At 39.4% G+C, this 18,940-nt stretch overlaps 1 protein-coding gene, 1 long non-coding RNA gene, 1 other non-coding gene and 3 pseudogenes across 3 annotated transcripts; 1 reads left to right on the top strand and 5 right to left on the bottom strand.

The window, feature by feature from the left end:
• The first annotated feature begins 1,322 nt into the window (after positions 1-1,322).
• Positions 1,323-2,451, top strand: LOC123486530. Its single transcript, XR_006659402.1, has 2 exons — positions 1,323-2,040; positions 2,227-2,451. It is a non-coding gene; the product is annotated as an uncharacterized LOC123486530 (long non-coding RNA).
• Positions 2,452-2,895: 444 nt separating this feature from the next.
• On the bottom strand, positions 2,896-3,014 carry LOC121564527 (annotated as a pseudogene).
• Positions 3,015-10,376: 7,362 nt separating this feature from the next.
• LOC121564526 lies at positions 10,377-10,495 on the bottom strand (annotated as a pseudogene).
• A 270-nt stretch (positions 10,496-10,765) lies between these two features.
• Positions 10,766-10,884, bottom strand: LOC121564530 (annotated as a pseudogene).
• A 1,603-nt stretch (positions 10,885-12,487) lies between these two features.
• Positions 12,488-12,606, bottom strand: LOC121564525. The gene has a single exon (XR_006000203.1). It is a non-coding gene; the product is annotated as a 5S ribosomal RNA (ribosomal RNA).
• Positions 12,607-13,096: 490 nt separating this feature from the next.
• LOC121564522 lies at positions 13,097-15,570 on the bottom strand. The gene is made up of 6 exons (XM_041875810.2): positions 15,288-15,570; positions 14,984-15,191; positions 14,758-14,889; positions 14,524-14,666; positions 14,201-14,415; positions 13,097-13,707 (listed from the first exon to the last, which is right to left on the bottom strand). The coding sequence occupies exons 1-6, from the start codon at positions 15,557-15,559 to the stop codon at positions 13,097-13,099; spliced, it is 1,581 nt and encodes a 526-aa protein (XP_041731744.2). The 5' UTR covers positions 15,560-15,570.
• Positions 15,571-18,940: the final 3,370 nt, after the last annotated feature.

Here is an 18,940-nt window from a genome sequence, read left to right as displayed (position 1 = left end):
TGAGTAATTAAGCATGAATAAGCATAAAAAATGACTTATCGACTAAAGAAATCTTAGTCGACTAAGACCAAAACGACCGATTAGTCGACTAATCGACTAAGAGGGGCAGCCCTACTGAACATATATGTATGACTGTAGATATGTACAATGTGCTCTCATTAATTAACTAAATAAAACTAGGGCTGCATGTCAAAATAAGAGAAAATAAATAAAATGTGAAAATTGTGCATTTTCAAAAAAAGTGCTTAACTTCAGAAAAATAATATAAAGGGAGGAAAAGTTTGAATTTCCCCTTTTCTGTTTCACATCTTGACTCAACAGTCTCAACCAATTTTACAAATAATAAATCTCAACAGATCTTAACAATTGAACAGTTTTAGAGTATCACTTTCTTCCCCTCATATCCCACTCCACCATGTTTTTGCTCAGTGAGAGAATTGAGCTTTAGCCTGTCTTGCCAGAATTTTAAACCTGGGCTTGAATGGAGTCAGGGCCATTCTCATACACATGTGAAGGTGCTCATTGGTGAGCCTGGAACGATATTTAGTTTTAATTATGTTCATTGTGGAGAAAGCTGCCTCGCAGTTGTATGTGGAGCCAAACATGGTCAAGATGTATAGGGCTACTTTCCTCAGACCCGGGAAAGCAGTCTCAGGGACCATTTGGAACCAGAAAGTGGAAGGGTCAGTTCTTACAAACTGCTCTTTCAGGGCCACATCTGCTTGGAGATCAACCAATTGCATCTGGAGAGACCCAGCATTTACCCATTTAAAGTGCTGTGTGACTTCCTTTGAGAACCCCCTGACATCTGTGATCAGAAATGGGTTCTGAATGAACATGGTGAGCTGCTCTCCAAAGCTGAAGCTGTCAAAACGGTTGCTGAAGTTTACAATCAGCTTATCAATAAAATCAACAAAAGAAGACAAATCTCTCTGTCCCTGAACCTGTTCCTGCACTGCTGGGAAGTGTACACAGTCTCCCTGCAGGTCTTCCTTGAACACTTCAAGTTTCCTCTGAAAGGAGCGAACAGCTGTCATCAGTTCACAAATTGAATTGTCCTTGCCCTGTAGCCTCAAATTCAGTTCATTCAGATGTGACGTGATGTCAACCAAAAAGGCCACATTATCCATCCATTTCTCATTTTCTAAAAAGAGAGAAAACTGTGTTGCCTTCTGACTGCTTAGCTCTGCCAAAAAAGATGCTAATTCCCTCCTGATGGACCAAAAGCGCTCTAGCACCCTGCCTTTGCTGAGCCATCTCACATTGTTGTGCAGCAAAAGATCATCAGCATTGGCATCAACTTCTCTGAGGAATTCCCCTAAGCATGCGATGCTGGTAGGAAGAGGATGCCCTGAGAAAATTTATCATTTTCATCATTGTATTCATCACCTCAGCATGCTCATCTGACAGGGAGGCACAGAGGACAGATTGATGAATGATGCAATGGTAAGATAAAAGCTCAGGATTGTCCCCTTTCAGTCTTGCTACAGCTCCTTTTTCTTTCCCTATCATAGAAGGGGCTCCATCTGTGGTTATTGAAACCACTTGTTTTGGCTCTATTCCTCTTTTTGTTAACATCTCCTTAATGGCCAGGTAGATATCCTCTCCTCTTGTACTGGTCTGAAGGGGAGTGACACCTAACATGTCTTCACAGAATGTTTTCTGGGCTGTGTTGAAAAACCTGGCAAACACTAACAGCTGAGCATTGTCACATATGTCAGTGGACTCATCCACAGCTAAGCCTACACATGGTGCCTTATGCATGGCTTCATCTAGCTGGGTTAGCACATCCTGAGTTAATATTTCACTTTTCTTTGTGGCAGATGATGCTGACATGGGAATTTGCTTTATTTTATCACAAAGCTAATTTTTTTGTTTTCCCTCAAGTAGTGTTTCAGCTACTGCACTCATGCATTCTTTGACAACCCCTCCATCTGTAAATGGCTTTTTGTGTTTACCCAAAATCCAAGAAACTCTGAGGGAACACTCAAGAGCACGTTGTTGGGCAGTGAATGTGTTGCTCAGGATCCTGGTGGACTGGTCATATTGGGCTCTGAGACTACTTACTTTCTGTGATCTCAATTCAGATTTGAGTGGGTACGTTTGTTCAAAACCTTTATGTTTTGTCTCATAATGGCGTTTCACATTGCCACTTTTAATAAGTGCCACGGTTTCTGCACATATGAGACACACTGGTTTAGTGCTCCCATTGGGAAGTATGAACAGAAATGAGTCTGTCCATTCTGGATTAAATGCTCTGTTTTCATTGTCCACTTTTTCTTTTTTTTGGAGAGTGCCATTTGTTCCTTATTTTCTCTAACTGTTACCCTTTTTTCTGCCTCACTCGTCTGTTTCGCTCCCTTTCTCCGTCTCACTCATATTTTCGTCAACTTTCTCCGTCTCACTCGTATTTTCCTCAGCTTTCTCCGGCACACTCGTCTGTATCTCTCCCTTTCTCCGTCTCATTCGTCTGTTTCTCACTCGTCTGTTTCGTTCCCTTTCTCCGTCTCATTCGTCTGTTTTCGCTCCCTTTGTTTTCTACATATATCGCTATCTTTTTAATCCGACTTTCTTTTCCTTGGTAACTTGCCTCTAAAACTCTCATCTGTCTGCACTGTAGAGTCCCAATGTTTACCGCCAGGAATGCAAAGACTTCATTGGCTGAGTGGTATCACGTGGGATCGCTTAACTCACATGCAATTGGTCGGTGAGTTTCCTCATTCACAAAACGAGTACCGTAAAGACTACAAAAGCTGTGCATATTAAAATAGAAGCGCCCCGTCAGGTTTTAATTCATAATCTTTTGTTTTGGTCCGGGTCCGTATGGGACGGCTTCTGGGTCCGGATCCGGACCGCGGTCCGCCTGTTAGTGACCTATGCTCTAGTGGAACAAAAAACTTACAGCACCTGGTATTCCCAGGCAGTATCCCATCCAAGTACTAACCAGGCCCGGTTCTGCTTAGCTTCCGAGATCAGACGAGATCGGGCATATTCAGGCTGGTATGGCAGTAAGCGCAGAAACAACTCTTGGTACACTATATAAAGACATGAACAAAATGTATCAGTGATTCGTAATTCCATGCAACTTAATGAACTGACTAAAAACAAAGGCTGAAAGTACTGTCTATATTTTGAGGGAAACGCACTGTCTATTATTTAATTTAATCAGGGCAGGGCAGCACATACAAACTGCATTTAGTCCAATAAAAATACAGGATATTATTAGGGTGGTAAATAAAAGCCAGTTGCTCCATGACACATATATTTTGAGGGAAATGCACTGTCTATTATTTAAATTGATCAGGGCAAGGCAGGGCAGCACATACAAACTGCATTTAGTCCAATAAAAATACATGATATTATTAGGGTGATAAATAAAAGGCAGTTGCTCCATGACACATATATTTTGTGGGAAACGCACTGTCTATTATTTAAATTGATCAGGGCAGGGCAGCACATACAAACTGCATTTAGTCCAATAAAATACATGATATTATTAGGGTGATAAATAAAAGGCAGTTGCTCCATGACACAAGAGTACTCTCTAGTGGAACAAAAAGCTTACAGCACCTGGTATTCCCAGGCAGTCTCCCATCCAAGTACTAACCATGCCCAATCCTGCTTAGCTTCTAAGTGCAGGAACAACTTTTGGTACACTATATAAAGACATGAACAAAATTTATCAGTGATTCGTATTTCCATGCAACTTAATGAACCGACTAAAAACAAAGGCTGAATGTACTGCCCATATTTTCAGGGAAATGCACTGTCTATTATTTAATTTGATCATGTTAGGACAGCACATACAAACTTTATTTAGTCCAATAAAAATACAGGATATTATTAGGGTGATAAATAAAAGGCAGTTGCTCCATGACACAAGAGTACTCTCTAATGGAACAAAAAGCTTACAGCACATGGTATTCCCAGGCGGTCTCCCATCCAAGTACTAACCAGGCCCAATCCTGCTTAGCTTCCGAGATCAGACGAGATCGGGTGTATTTTTTTTATTTTTATATTTTATTATGAAAATCAGACAATTTTACATCATTTCAATCATCATTAAAGGGTGAACAATTCACCCTTTTACAAAATCAGAAAGAAAATACAATAAATCAACAATTAAAACACTCACCTAATCCAATTAATAATTAAACACAAGTTTTCCATTAGATGAAATTCTAATAAATGTACTCCCCCACACAAATTCTTTTTCAAAGTTGCCCCCACCATATCTCTGCATTATCTCTATATTTCCCTCCAACATACTCTTAAAAAGTACCTCCACACTCACACATTTCCCTTCATAATGCCCCAAGTTCCTTCTTAGTCTTACAGCATATCGAGCATGACTTAAAACATAATTAACCAAATTAAAATTCAAAACTTTACTTTTCCCATTAATACCAAAAAGAAACAATCTCCTCCATTCCACCCCATTAAAAATCTCCTCCCCCCAATGTTTCACTAAAAGCTCCTTTAAAAACTCATGAAAACCTCTTATTCTACCGCATTCAATGAAAAAGTGCATAAAGTTTTCCACCTCTATATGACAAATGTCACATTCTCTATTAATATTTCTGTTGATTTGATGTAAGACCACATTAGTAAAAATCCTATTATGTTTTATTTTAAAATCATTGTCTTCACATTCTATGGAGTTCCCCTTTACATTAACATTCCTCCATATTGACTTCACATCCAAATCTACAAAAACCTCCGACCACACTTTCTCCGAAGCAGGCACTCTTATCTCTTTTAAAATACATTTACTATAGACTGTTTTAACTTTCAAGCCTGACAAATCACATTTCACTCCACCACTTTCATACAATAAAACCGGCAAACCCCTGGCTCTCTTAACCGCCCCTGTATTTATTAAAACACCCCACTCCTTCGGAATGCACCCTAAAATTCTCTTATACATATTTTCTACTGTAGTTTTGCTTATTTCATCCTCAACCTCAACAACATTGTCATAAATAGCTTGTACCGGTAGAAACCCCGGCCTGACCTCATACAGAATATCACCAATCTGTCGCATCCCAGCTCTCATAAAATATTTACAATACAACATTGTATTATTATATTTGATCTTTGGATTCAAAAAGATAGGCTGATTTAAAATATTTTCCAAACTGTTACATTCATAAGAAATGTGTGGTAAAACCTGCCCCCAAGCCTCGAAAACTTCCTTATAAAACAAAGGTATATTTCCCAACATTTCTTGTTTTACACTCATTAATAAACCATTATCCCCTATCCTCCCAACCTCCTGCAAATACTCTGCAAAAAACTTTTTCCACCCGTAATCTAATTCCCCATATAAATACTTCCGAACCATTTTCACTCTTATTGCTATTTTCCTCACCCTTAAATCCACTAACTTCAAGCCCCCCTCCTCATAACCCGCAATCAATGTTTTAAAAGTGATTTTCGTCCCCTTCCCATCCCATAAAAATTCAACTAAAATCTTATTCATTTCAATTAAAACCCATTCTGGCACATCTAAGACATTCATGACGTGAATACAAATTGACATCAGTAAAGAATTTATAACAATAACCTTCCCCTTTAATTTTAACAACCTCCCCTTCCACATATTTACAACCTTTCTGACTTTATTTATCACCCCACTCCATGTCAAATCCCTAGCTTCTTTTTCTTTTACACCTAAAAAAACTCCTAACACCTTAAAATATTATTTGGCCTCATTAAAAGGAAAATTCCCCTCATTTACCTTCCCAATATACATTACAACAGACTTTTCCATATTAACTTTAGCTCCTGATGCTCTTCCATATACTTTAAAACCTTCTATTACCCTTTTTACACTGTCCTCATCTCTAACCGTTATAGTTGTGTCATCTGCATATTGGTGAATCAAACTAAATCCCCCCTGTGGAGTTTGTACACAATTAATAAAATTATCCTTCTTAAGAAAAGCCGCTAAAGGCTCAGCTGATAAAACATACAATAAAGCAGATAAAGGACATCCCTGTCTCACAGATCTCTCCAGAGTAAAAGAATCGGTTAAAACCCCATTGCATTTCACCCTACTTTTTGCATTTCTATATAATAATTTAATCCACCCTATTATTTTATTACCAAAGCCAAATCTTTCCAAGACCCTAAACATAAAATCATGTTCTACTCTATCAAAAGCCTTATTTAAATCTATGCTTAAAACAATACCTCCTATCTTATCCCCCGTTCATTTTGTGTATCACGTCTCTAATCGTATTAATTGTGTCAGCTATATCTCTCCCAGGAACACTATAATTCTGTGTTGATGCTATAATATCATGTAAAACTCTCTTCATCCTATTCGCTAAAATGTTGGCTAAAATCTTGTAATCCACATTTAATAAACTAATTGGCCTATAATTTTCCAATTTCACCTTACTCCCTTTGTTTTTATATAAAATAGTTATCATTCCTGTCACCATTGATTCTGATACACAATCATTCTCCTCCATATAGTGATAAACCTCCAATAAAATAGGTGCTAAAAGACTTTCATAAACTTTATAAAACTCTGCAATGATACCATCTACACCAGGGCTCTTATTCACCTGTAAACCCTTTATCGCATCCATCACTTCATTTACTGTAATCTTCCCATCACACATCACCTTATCTTCTCCATTAATTTTCACCTCCACACTATCTAAAATCTCCTGTACACACCCCTCATCCACCTCCCCTTTTTTTAAATAAGTCCTTATAAAAACTCTGCACTGTCTCTAAGATCTCTACATAATCATCTACTACTTCCCCCTTTTACATTTTCAATCTGTCTAAGATATGTTCTTCTTTGAGTACTCTTCTCTAATCCAAGAAAAAAAGAAGTGCATTTCTCCCCCTCCAAAAAATACTTTGCTTTGCTTCTTATAATGGCCCCCATACACTTATCCATGTCATATTTACTCAATTTTGCTCTCAACTCTAAAAACTTTTCTATATTATAATTAGGTTCACTGTCACACTTCCCCATTTCCTCAACCAATTTGGCTCTCAACTCATTTTCTTTTCTTTTCATCCTGCCTCTCTTTTGCCTTGCATATCTTCTACTAAAACCTTTTATTTTTTCCTTAACCTTGTCCCACCATACACACTTATCCTCCCCTTTCTGCTTATCCTCCATTTCACATATTATCAAAGATTTAAGTTGTTTACAATAATCCTCATCCCCCAAATAACTCGCATTCATACACCATGTACCACCTCCTATTCTTTCTTTGTCTAAACCCACCGAGAAATTTAAACATGCATGATCACTGAGTGTTGTAAATACATACTTAACATCTTTCATACAATCCCTTAAATCTTCTTTAACTAAAATCAAATCTATTCTGGTTTGTTTTAACTCCCCTAAAACCACCTGCCTTCTAGAAAATTCTCGTTTATCGGGATTGTCATCTCTCCATATGTCAATAAGTTTTTTCTCAACCATCATTTTCTTTAAAACCCCTCTAGATGCATCATTTCTAAAAGCAGCTCCCCTTGTCATATCTAATCTGTCCAATTTCACATTAAAATCCCCCACCACGATGCAATTTCCCACACTCCATCGTCCCACTTCAACAAATAAAACCTTGCGCTCTATTTCATTATTTGGCGCATAAACATTTATAATTCTAAACTTCATATCCATATACTCAAAATCTAAAACTAAAATCCTCCCATTATTATCATCATGTACATGTACCACTTTGTCCACCACATCCTTTCTCACTAGAATAGCAACCCCACTAGAATTCCCTCTACCATTATTAACAAAAATAAAATCCCTCCATATTTGTTTTACTTTCAATACACAATCATTGTCCCAATGCGTCTCTTGTAGGCATAAGATATCCACATTCTTCATTTGAACTATATTTTGAAATGTATCCATCGTCCTTAAACCATTTACATTTAGGGACACAAACTTAACCATTTCAAAAATAATAAAATGAAAAGAAATACCTTCATTGTCCTCTACTTTTTGTCCTGTTTCTTTCCTCTTCTATCCTTCTTCTCCCCCCCTGTCGCTTTCCTCTTCCTGTAGCTTTCCCTTAGTTTTTCTACCTTTGCCCCTTCGTCCGTATCAGATATCTCCTCCAAGCCCATTTCGTCCAACCAACTCAAGTTCTTTACTCCCACATCCGTTGTGCTCCCCGTATCTCTCTCCGTCTCTGGTATTGTCGTCAAACTCAAACTGCCCTCCATGTCTTCACCCCCTGCGGTACTCGCAGGGCCTGAGCTTTCCCCAAAAATCTGCGCGTCCCCAGTGCCTCCACCCAGCCCGATCCCCCCCTCCTCCTGTAAACTCCCTCTTCTCATCTCTGAGTCCAAGCTGCTCCCTATTTCGTCTGCCTTTTGCTCTTCCATCTCTCCACCTTCCTCCACATCCTCTTCCCCATCCTCTTCTTCTCCTCCCGGTGATACATCAGCTTCCATTAAGAGGTCCTGGCTCTCCTCCTCACTTACAACCTCTCCACAGTTGCACTCATCGGTTCCCTTCCGACATCCTGCGCAAACTGCCCTATCCCTCGCTCCAGCACATTCCCTCGCATAGTGTCCCTGGTTTCCGCACTTAAAACACCTAAAGTCAGGGCAGTCCTTTAAAATATGTCCAGGTTGAATACACAGGCGACATACCCTAACCTGCTTGTCATGAATCACCCTGAAATATTCACCACCCTCCATTGTCTCGAACTTAGTGGAATACGGCAAGGACTGCACGGTGTCCGTGAACTTTACCTTACAGTATCTTGTCCCATCCACGATTTCCGTACCCGGCCAGACTCTCCTTCTGATTTCTGAGACCGCAGCTACACCCCAGATCCGCAGTTTATCCAGTATAGCTCCGTCTTCGATATAAACTGGCAAATTCATAAACGAGACTATGAGTTCGTTTGCCATCATATCTCTCGCCATTACCTTCGTGTTCTTAATCATGAACCCATCCATTAAACACTCTTTTCCATTTTCATCCCCCATCGTGACTTCATATTTCCTTTCTCCTTTTATTCTGCACCCCACCACCTTTCCGCACACATCTTTAATTGATCTTAGTAATTCCATCGTCGTTATCTTGTCTTCTCCCATCAATTCCACTGCCACTGTTCGTTCCTTGCCGTATTTTGAGCCACCTTCAGGTCCAAGTTTTGTCCGTTGCGCATTGCCTTTGTCTTTATCCGTTCCATTATTCTTTGCCATGTTGTCCGTCATTAACCAAACAGAAAAAAAGTCTCAAAAAACTCACCCCCAAGCAGCAGAACTGCAAGGGGGGGAAAAAACTAACTAACCTTAAACTTAATTGAATTCAAAATCAAACAAATGTCCTTCAATAAACTAAGAAACTCAAGCAAATAGTTCTCTCCCAAACACTCACTTACAGCTTAATCACCTGCACCTGTCTCACTCAACTCACCGGAAGGGTGTATTCAGGCTGGTATGGCTGTAAGCGAGTGAACAACTCTTGGTACACTATATAAAGAAATGAACAAAATTTACCAGTGATTCGAATTTCCGTGCAGTTTAATGAACCGACTAAAAACAAAGGCTGAATGTACTGCCTATATTTTGAGGGGAACGCTTTGTCTATTATTTAATTTGACCAAGGCAGCACAAACAAACTGCATTTAGTCCAATAAAAATACATGATATTATTAGTGTGATAAATAAAAGGCAGTTGCTCCATGACACAAGAGTACTCTCTAATGGAACAAAAAGCTTACAGCATCTGGTATTCCCAGGCAGTCTCCCATCCAAGTACAAACCAGGCCCGATCCTGATCGGACGAGATCAGGCATATTCAGGATGGTATGGCCTTAAGCGCAGGAACAACTCTTGGTACACTATATAAAGACTTGAACAAAATGTATCAGTGATTCGTATTTCCGTGCAACTTAATGAACAGACGAAAAACAAAGGCTGAATGTACTGCCTATATTTTCAGGGAAATGTACTATATATTATTTAATTTGATCAGGTTAGGACAGCACATACAAACAGCATTTAGTCCAATAAAAATACATGATATTTTTAGGGTGATAAATAAAAGGCAGTTGCTCCATGACACATATATTTTGAGGGAAACGCACTGTCTATTATTTAAATTGATCAGGGTAGGGCAGGGCAGCACATACAAACTGCATTTAGTCCAATAAAAATACATGATATTATTAGGGTGATAAATAAAAGGCAGTTGCTCCATGTCACATATATCTTGAGGGAAACACACTGTCTATTATTAAATTGATCAGGGCAGGGCAGGGCAGCACATACAAACTGAATTTAGTCCAATTAAAATACATGATATTATTAGGGTGATAAATAAAAGGCAGTTGCTCCATGACACAAGAGCACTCTCTAGTGGAAAAAAAAGCTTACAGCACATGGTATTCCCAGGCGGTCTCCCATCCAAGTACTAACCAGACCCGATCCTGCTTAGCTTCCGAGATCGGACAAGATCAGGCATATTCAGGCTGGTATGGCCGTAAGCGCAGAAACAACTCTTGGTACACTATATAAAGACATGAACAAAATGTATCAGTGATTCGTATTTCCATGCAACTTAATGAACCAACTAAAAAGAAAGGCTGAATGTACTGCCTATATTTTGAGGGAAACGCACTGTCTATTATTTAATTTGATCAGGTTAGGACAGCACATACAAACTGCATTTAGTCCAATAAAAATACATTTTATATTTAGGGTGATAAATAAAAGGCAGTTGCTCCATGACACAAGAGCACTCTCTAGCGGAACAAAAAGCTTACAGCACCTGGTATTCACAGGCGGTCTCCAATCCAAGTACTAACCAGGCCCAAACCTTCTTAGCTTCCGAGATCGGACAAGATCAGGCATATTCAGGCTGGTATGGCCGTAAGGGAGTGAATAACTCTTTGTACACTATATAAAGAAATGAACAAAATGTACCTGTGATTCGAATTTCCATGCAACTTAATGAACCGACTAAAAACAAAGGCTGAATGTACTGCCTATATTTTGAGGGAAACGCTTTGTCTATTATTTAATTTGACCAGGGCAGGGCAGCACATACAAACTGCATTTAGTCCAATAAAAATACATGATATTATTAGGGTGATAAATAAAATGCAGTTGCTCCATGACACATATATTTTGAGTGAAACGCACTGTCTATTATTTAAATTGATCTGGGCAGGGCAGGTCAGCACATACAAACTGCATTTAGTCCAATAAAAATACATTTTATTATTAGGGTGATAAATAAAAGGCAGTTGCTCCATGACACATCTATTTTGAGAGAAACGCACTGTCTATTTCATTTGATCAGGGCAGGGCAGAGCAGCACATACAAACTGCATTTAGTCCAATAAAAATACATATTATTAGGGTGATAAATAAAAGGCAGTTGCTCCATGACATATATATTTTGAGTATATTTTGAGCCCCAAAGCATGATGTTTCCACCCCCATGCTTCACAGTAGGTATGGTGTTCATTGGATGCAACTCAGCATTCTTTGTCCTCCAAACACGACGAGTTGAGTTTTTACCAAAAAGTTATATTTTGGTTTTATCTGACCATATGACATTCTCCCAATCCTCTTCTGGATCATCCAAATGCACTCTAGCAAACTTCAGACGGGCCTGGACATGCTGGCTTAAGCAGGGGGACACGTCTGGCACTGCAGGATTTGTGTCCCTTGCGGCGTAGTGTGTTACTGATGGTAGGTTACTGATGGTTTGTTACTTTGGTCCCAGCTCTCTGCAGGTCATTCACTAGGTCACCCCGTGTGGTTCTGGGATTTTTGCTCACCGTTCTTGTGATCATTTTGACCCCACGGGGTGAGATCTTGCATGGAGCCCCAGATCGAGGGAGATTATCAGTGGTCTTGTATGTCTTCCATTTCCTAATAATTGCTCCCACAGTTGATTTCTTCAAACCAAGCTGCTTACCTATTGCAGATTCAGTCTTCCCAGCCTGGTGCAGGTCTACAATTTTGTTTCTGGTGTCCTTTGACAGCTCTTTGGTCTTGGCCATAGTGGAGTTTGGAGTGTGACTGTTTGAGGTTGTGGACAGGTGTCTTTTATACTGATAACAAGTTCAAACAGGTGCCATTAATACAGGTAACGAGTGGAGGACAGAGGAGCCTCTTAAAGAAGAAGTTACAGGTCTGTGAGAGCCAGATATCTTGCTTGTTTGTAGGTGACCAAATACTTATTTTCCACCATAATTTGCAAATAAATTCATAAAAAAATCCTACAATGCGATTTTCTGGATTTTTTTCTCAATTTGTCTGTCATAGTTGACGTGTACCTATGATGAAAATTACAGGCCTCTATCATCTTTTTTAAGTGGGAGAACTTGCAAAATTGGTGGCTGACTTAATACTTTTTTTCCCCACTGTACAAACTGCATTTAGTCCAATAAAATTACATGATATTATTAGTGTGATAAATAAAAGGCAGTTGCTCCATGACACAAGAGTACTCTCTAGGGGGAACAAAAGCTTACAGCAGCTGGTATTCCCAGGTGGTCTCCCATCCAAGTACTAACCTGGCCCGATCCTGCTTAGCTTCCGAGATCGGACGAGATCAGGCATATTCAGGCTGGTATGGCCGTAAGCGGAGGAACAACTTTTGGTACACTATATAAAGACATGAACAAAATGTATCAGTGATTCGTATTTCCATGCAACTTAATGAACCGACTAAAAACAAAGGCTGAATGTACTGCCTATATTTTCAGGGAAATGCACTGTCTATTATTTAATTTGATCATGTTAGGACAGCACATACAAACTGCATTTAGTCCAATAAAAATACATGATATTATTAGGGTGATAAATAAAAGGCAGTTGATGATGATGAAATATTACATCCCAGATGGCATCTGCCATAGCCAAGGGTGGAAATATAAACAATATGCAGGTTCTTTTAAATGTGTTGTTTATTTTAAAGTGCAGATACCCAAAACTGAAATTTAAGTTGAACATATAAATATATTACAAAATTACAGATGTACATTTAAAAAAAGGGGTTTAAGGATATTTTGAGTCCCATCAGCTATTGGTGATTTCGTGCTGACTGGCCTAGCTGTCAAGCCATTCCAAAATCTTATCCTTCTCCACCAAAAGATTTTCTTGACATCCCATAGTCAAACAACAGTTCTTCCTGCACCGTAATGTCTCGTTGGGCAATGAAAAGGATGACGTTCCACACTTTGCCATCCTCTTCAAGTTGCTGAAGCTGAGCTTTAATGTTGCTTCTCTTTCTGGAGTGGTTGATCCTCCGTCCAATTGTGTCCTTCTCTGGGTGGCAAGGGCAGGGCACAGTCTTGGCATCTATGCAGCACGTTTTCCCTGATACATCCCTGTAGAAATATAGGTACCCCATCTCGTCTTCATCTGTTGCTGCCAAAAGCTCTTTCCCCTGCTTCCCTGAGAGTGGGAGACCGTGGTAGTCACAGACGACTTCCCCTTCAGCAAATTTCCGTGTTGTCATGACCTTTCTTCCTTTGACAGGGTCATTGGAAATGTACAATCCTCTCCACTTCTGGGACTTCACCAGTTTCATAATTGCTTTGTTTTCATTTTTTGTGTCAATGTTGGTTGAAGGTTGCCAGTAACGAAGGACATCCTCCACCTTCACTTTGTTCTTCTCCCAGTTCTGCCGTTTAATGTATTTCTCTGCTTTTCTGGCAGAGGGTTCTCTTCTGGGGAAGTGAGCTGTAACAATGCAAAGACAAAAATACATGTGTTATTATTAATGTCATTTACTCAATAGCAGAAGCCCTTATCCAGGACTACTTAGTCGTAGTTATGTGACTAAATCAAGTACATTCTCGTAATACCTAATATGTTAAAATTGTATTTTAGCTGCATTTTACCGATCACATAATCCCGTCTCATTTTCTCTTGCTGGTTTCTCCACTTGTCAAAGCAGTATCTCTCATGCCTTCCTGCAATCAGTAGTCTGTCCTTCTTTTTGATTGATTGTCCAGCAATTGTGACAGGGAAGCTTTGATAGAAGAGGTTCAAGGCCTGTGCCTCATCCAACGTTTGGCTGCTGGACAATGCTCCTGTTCTACAACTTGTTCTTGCGGAGGAGGGGCCTGCAGTCTCATTACTTGAAAAAGGGAAAATAACAAAAACGTGTTAGCCATATGTAACAACTTTACAAGACATTGTAAAGGGTCATTTATATAATGAGTATAAATACTTACAGAGTCACTGGACATGGCAACTTTGGAGATCAGCTTCATTCCCATGCAGGCATTGAGTGGTGTCTTCATGCGGTAGTGCCTGTCAGCTGTAGCAGTTGTATGGGCCAAGTAGTCAGCAACAAGTGCCTTCTCTGCATCCGTGAAGTTGGCTTTGGTATGCGTCTCAAAGATTCGCCTTGCTACCTGGCTGGTGATGTTGGGGAGTTTGTATCTGATGAAAGAACAAGATAAAACAGTTTTGGTTTTAGAAAACTGTACTGTCATAAAAGTATTGTGTAATGATAAAAAACAGTGTTGTTCTTAACAGTGTTCGACTTACTTGGCATGAAACCTTTGTAGGTCATTGGAAGGGTTGTAGATGGCTCTTCCAACTGTGGAAATGAAGAATCTCTCATCTTCTTCCACGTCATCACATTTTTTAAGAAAAGCTGGTCGAACATGTCGGTAGTACGTATCCAACCACTGAAAATTTTGACCAAAAAAAAACATATTTACCAGGTTTGTATTAAATCAATCTCATTCACAATAACCAGATTGTGGTAAATATACTTACTGCATCTTCCTCCTCGTCTAACGAAACGGTTGCCACCTGCTGTGTCGCTGTCTTGTGTTGCTTAACACCGATGACAGTCCATTTCTCACCATTTGGCAAGATGCACTCCTTCCTTGAGAGCCATTCGTTCAGCTACAATAGGAAATGTGACATATCAATAAAACATATGCCAAAAAGCAAATACGATTCAACATTATAGCAATTAAAATGACATTAGTTAACTTACGGTCATATTTTTTACAACTCCAGCCCTTTGGAGATGTTTCAGCATGAGCAGAGACTCCAGGTAGTACAGCATGAGCAGTTGTTCAGGTTCAACCAAAGATTCTTCACTCTTGGCCTTCCCAACGACACCCAGAAAGTCTTTCTTGGCCACCTCCAAGACTGCCACACATTCTTTCGGTGTCTTTGCAACTGTCATCATCTGTGTGTACCTGCAGAAAAACAATAATACGTTAATGATTTGAACAACAACACACACTTAAAATGTTAACTACATTTCCGTGAGGATCAATTTTAAATATATACACCTTTTCCCGGTAATTTCATGAGACACCTGCTTGCTCATGGACTTCTGTAAGTCATTCAGGCAGTCCTGGAAATGCTTGCATTGCTCATACAAGCTCCTTTCTGTCTGGATGAGGTTTGTTGACGTCGTGATGTAGCGAAGAAACCTCATCAGATTCTTCATGTAGTTTGCAATTGTTTGCTTCTTCTGTCCAATGTTTGCAAGCTTGGTAAAAAAGGACCTGCTTTGCTCCAATTTATTGACAAAATCCAGGGAAGGTTTGGTGGAGTCCATGTAAAACAAAAACCTAGACACATTTGCAACCTGTACATGAAAATGAAAATAATGTTAGTTGCATAGTTAATAACTACTTTGTAATTAAGTAATTCTCATTAAAATATTTCAACAGTTAAATTAAAGTAAAATTGCTGTACATACCTCCTGTTTGAAATTGGGAATGTTGTGGTCATCACGGAGATATTTGGCAAATCCAGCCAGCAGATCACAATCCAGAGGGTGCTTTTGTTACAAACCACTCATTTGCATTGCCTTTCTCAGTTTGTTGTCACATGACTGGTTCATTGGTCTGGAAAACATTTGGTATGCAGATTAGAATCAATAAAATACATCCATGTTCACTTATATACTTATGTGTAGTAGTTGTTTATGAGATTATTTATATTTACTTACGGTTGGTACAAGGCAGACTTGTCATCCTCTGTGTTGTTGTCTGATTCAGCATCTGCATCTTCAGTTGGTGTCAACACATGAGCCACTTCCACTTGGCTGAAATATCATACAGATAAACAAAAACAATTATATTATATTACAATCAAACATAATTGGACAACAGTTATAATGAGTTGAAATATGATGTAACTTGCATATATATTATTTTATCAGTGTAAGAAATAGCTTACACAGGTGCTTGTTTGACTTCTGGCTTGTTCTTAACAATATGACCCGTTTCTTCAAGCTTCTGGATCAGGAGTTGGAGTCTGTCTTGTTGTATAACAATACAGCTCAGTAAGCTGTAGTCAAAGATCCTGCCTTTGCAAAGATGCTCTATCATGGAATCTCGGGCAGCGGCGACTTCTTGAACAATCTCTTGTTTTGTTTTTAACTTCATGCACACTCTGCTGAGGTGTCGAGAGAGGGTGTCCTGGTTCTTCAAGCAAAATCTGCAGACAAGAGGGATCCTTCTTTGTTTTCTGTAAGACAGTAAATGCACAGTAAGTACATGTAATGAAGTTACTAGCAGTATGTCAATACTTACACACCTATTATTACTGGTGCTAGCAGAGCTACTGCTAACATTAATAACAGCAACGTTACTGTGGTTTAATTGTGTTTCTGGCCTCAAAGCTTCTAATGCTCTCACACAAAAGCACCTCAAATTTAGGTCATGCTTCATTTTGGGCATACTACTAACATTAATAACAGCAACATACTAACAGTAATATACATGGAATAATTATAGAGGTACATTACCTTGAACCAGTTGCATTTGCAGATGCCATCTTGCTGAAAAATGAAGGAAGTAATAACACAATCGCGAAGAAATCTCTGCAGAATAAGGAAAAAAGCAATAATCCAAAATATCAGCTCCCAGAAGGAAAGAGTGTTGTCGTTGCTCTCAGTTGAATTCTCTTTTCTGAAGTGGAGTATATACTGTTGCCTTGGTCAGTATATATACAATCAGATTGGCCCAACCCCATTCCACAATAAAATATTCCATTCAGGCTAGATTTACGCATATGCAAATGAGATGGCTCATTCAGCTTCACACCTCACAATACCTCTGGAGGTCAGATTTCAACCCTGCAGGGTAAACACCGTGCTTTACATTTAACAGACACTCTTACCCAGGCTGACTTAAAGTTAATGGATGCATATATTTTTTGTGTAATTATTTTTTTCATACCTTCCCCCAGTGGGAATCAAACCCACAACCCTTTCATTGCAAACACCATGCTCTACCAACTGAGCTACATCCATGCCACTATTCAGACTACTGCCCATAATAATTCCTATCTAAACCTTTCGGCTTGTGAAAGGTTTAACAATAAATCTTATGTCAAATTCCATTGTAACTAATTGCCATGGGAAAGCAGTCAAGTCAGCCATCCCATTGATAAATTCATCAAAAACAGTCAAAGGACAGAACATTTTAAATGTATTTCTACAGTAGAGTATCCCTGTTACGAACCCCGTGGCTTTAAACGTCTAGGGTGGATGGACATGAGACCCGTAACATAATCCATGCAAATTAGGATGATGACATGGAACAGTGAGAACGAAAAACTACACGACAACCATAAACTACCGTCAAACATAAAATGTTTGTGTGAACACACGGTAAAGGTTTGGGAAAAAGGGCTGAGCAGGAACCAAGAAATGAAACAATAGTGTAAAAAAACCCTAAACTGATCTTGCCTGCCTCAAGAACCGCTAAGCTACTGCTAATCATACAAAAGTACAGGGGGTGGTCCGCTCAGGTCTAACTAGTGTGTTTAGACAGATTTCTTCCTACGGGTAATGTACGCCCAAGGGCAGCTAGCTTAAACTCCCCTTTTCCCAGAAACACACACAGTTACCAAACAGAGTGATCAGCAAATTAGTGAGTACACAATACACCACAGTATCCATACTCACATAGGGAAAATAGTCTCTAACAAAGTTACCAAACAGAGTAACCAGCAACTTGGTGCGTAAACAAAAAACAGGACACCACAGTATCCATACTCACATACAGAAAATAGTCTTCTTCTCAACAAACACACCTGACTGCTTTATATACAGTGGGATGTGTGATTGAAAAACCAGAAACAGTTGGTGCAATGCAGAGGAATGTTCACTGATTGGTCCACCTTAGCAATCAGCAGACACCTCAACGACCACCAATCAGGAACATGCAGGACACCTGTTATTAGGGCAGAAGGAGAGGAAACACAAAAAGACACAGGATACCTGTATCCGTAACAATCCCAGTAGTGGACTTTATTAGTTAAAGCCATAGTGTACATTTTTGTAACAGGAATGGAATTGACTGAATGATGAATTGATTTAATGGTAAAAGACTGAATTTGACTGTGAGCTGACAGCAAGGGAGGAGTTGGAGGTGTGTTTTAGTGGGAGGATTGTGTTGTGGAAATAGAATGTATTTGACTAGAGGCTGACAGGCAGAGGAAGGGTGGAGGGAGTGTGTCACACCCTGGCTATGGGACTCTAGTTGTTGAGCCAGGGTGTGTTTGTTCTATGTGGTGTGTTTCTATGTTGGGGGTTCTGGTTTGTTGTTTTCTATGTTTGCCTTAGTGACTCCCAATCAGAGGCAACGAGTGTCAGCTGTTGGCTGGTTGTCTCTGATTGGGAGCCATATTTAACTGTCTGTTTTTCACTTTGTGTTTGGGGTTATTTTTTTTATTTTTTTGTTCCGTGTCGGTATATGTTTACCGTTGGACGTTACGAGTCGTTTATTGTTTTGTTCGTGCTTGATTTACAGTTTTTGCCCATTGCTTACACACTAAAACCGAATGCTTAGACCAAAGCCTCAATACCTAAACTTCTTGTAGCATACCTTAAACACAGTGTAACCATAGCTTAAACACAATGTCAACTTTGCACTTTGTTTGTAATTCTGTAACACACTTATTGTGAAACACTACACAAGTTTTC

This window comes from Coregonus clupeaformis, unplaced genomic scaffold (assembly GCF_020615455.1).
Source record: "Coregonus clupeaformis isolate EN_2021a unplaced genomic scaffold, ASM2061545v1 scaf1258, whole genome shotgun sequence".
Lineage (NCBI taxonomy): Eukaryota > Metazoa > Chordata > Actinopteri > Salmoniformes > Salmonidae > Coregonus > Coregonus clupeaformis.
Note: the sequence above shows the minus strand (reverse complement) of the source record. Positions and strands in the feature narration are given on the sequence as shown.

Coding starts and splice junctions, on each gene's coding strand:
- LOC121564522 (XM_041875810.2), bottom strand. CDS start 15,559: ATGGACTCCACCAAACCTTCCCTGGATTTTGTCAATAAATTGGAGCAA. Junction 14,667..14,757: donor TAGACGAGGAGGAAGATGCA/GTAAGTATATTT, acceptor CAAAATTTTCAG/TGGTTGGATACGTACTACCG. Junction 14,416..14,523: donor CTACAAAGGTTTCATGCCAA/GTAAGTCGAACA, acceptor TTCTTTCATCAG/ATACAAACTCCCCAACATCA.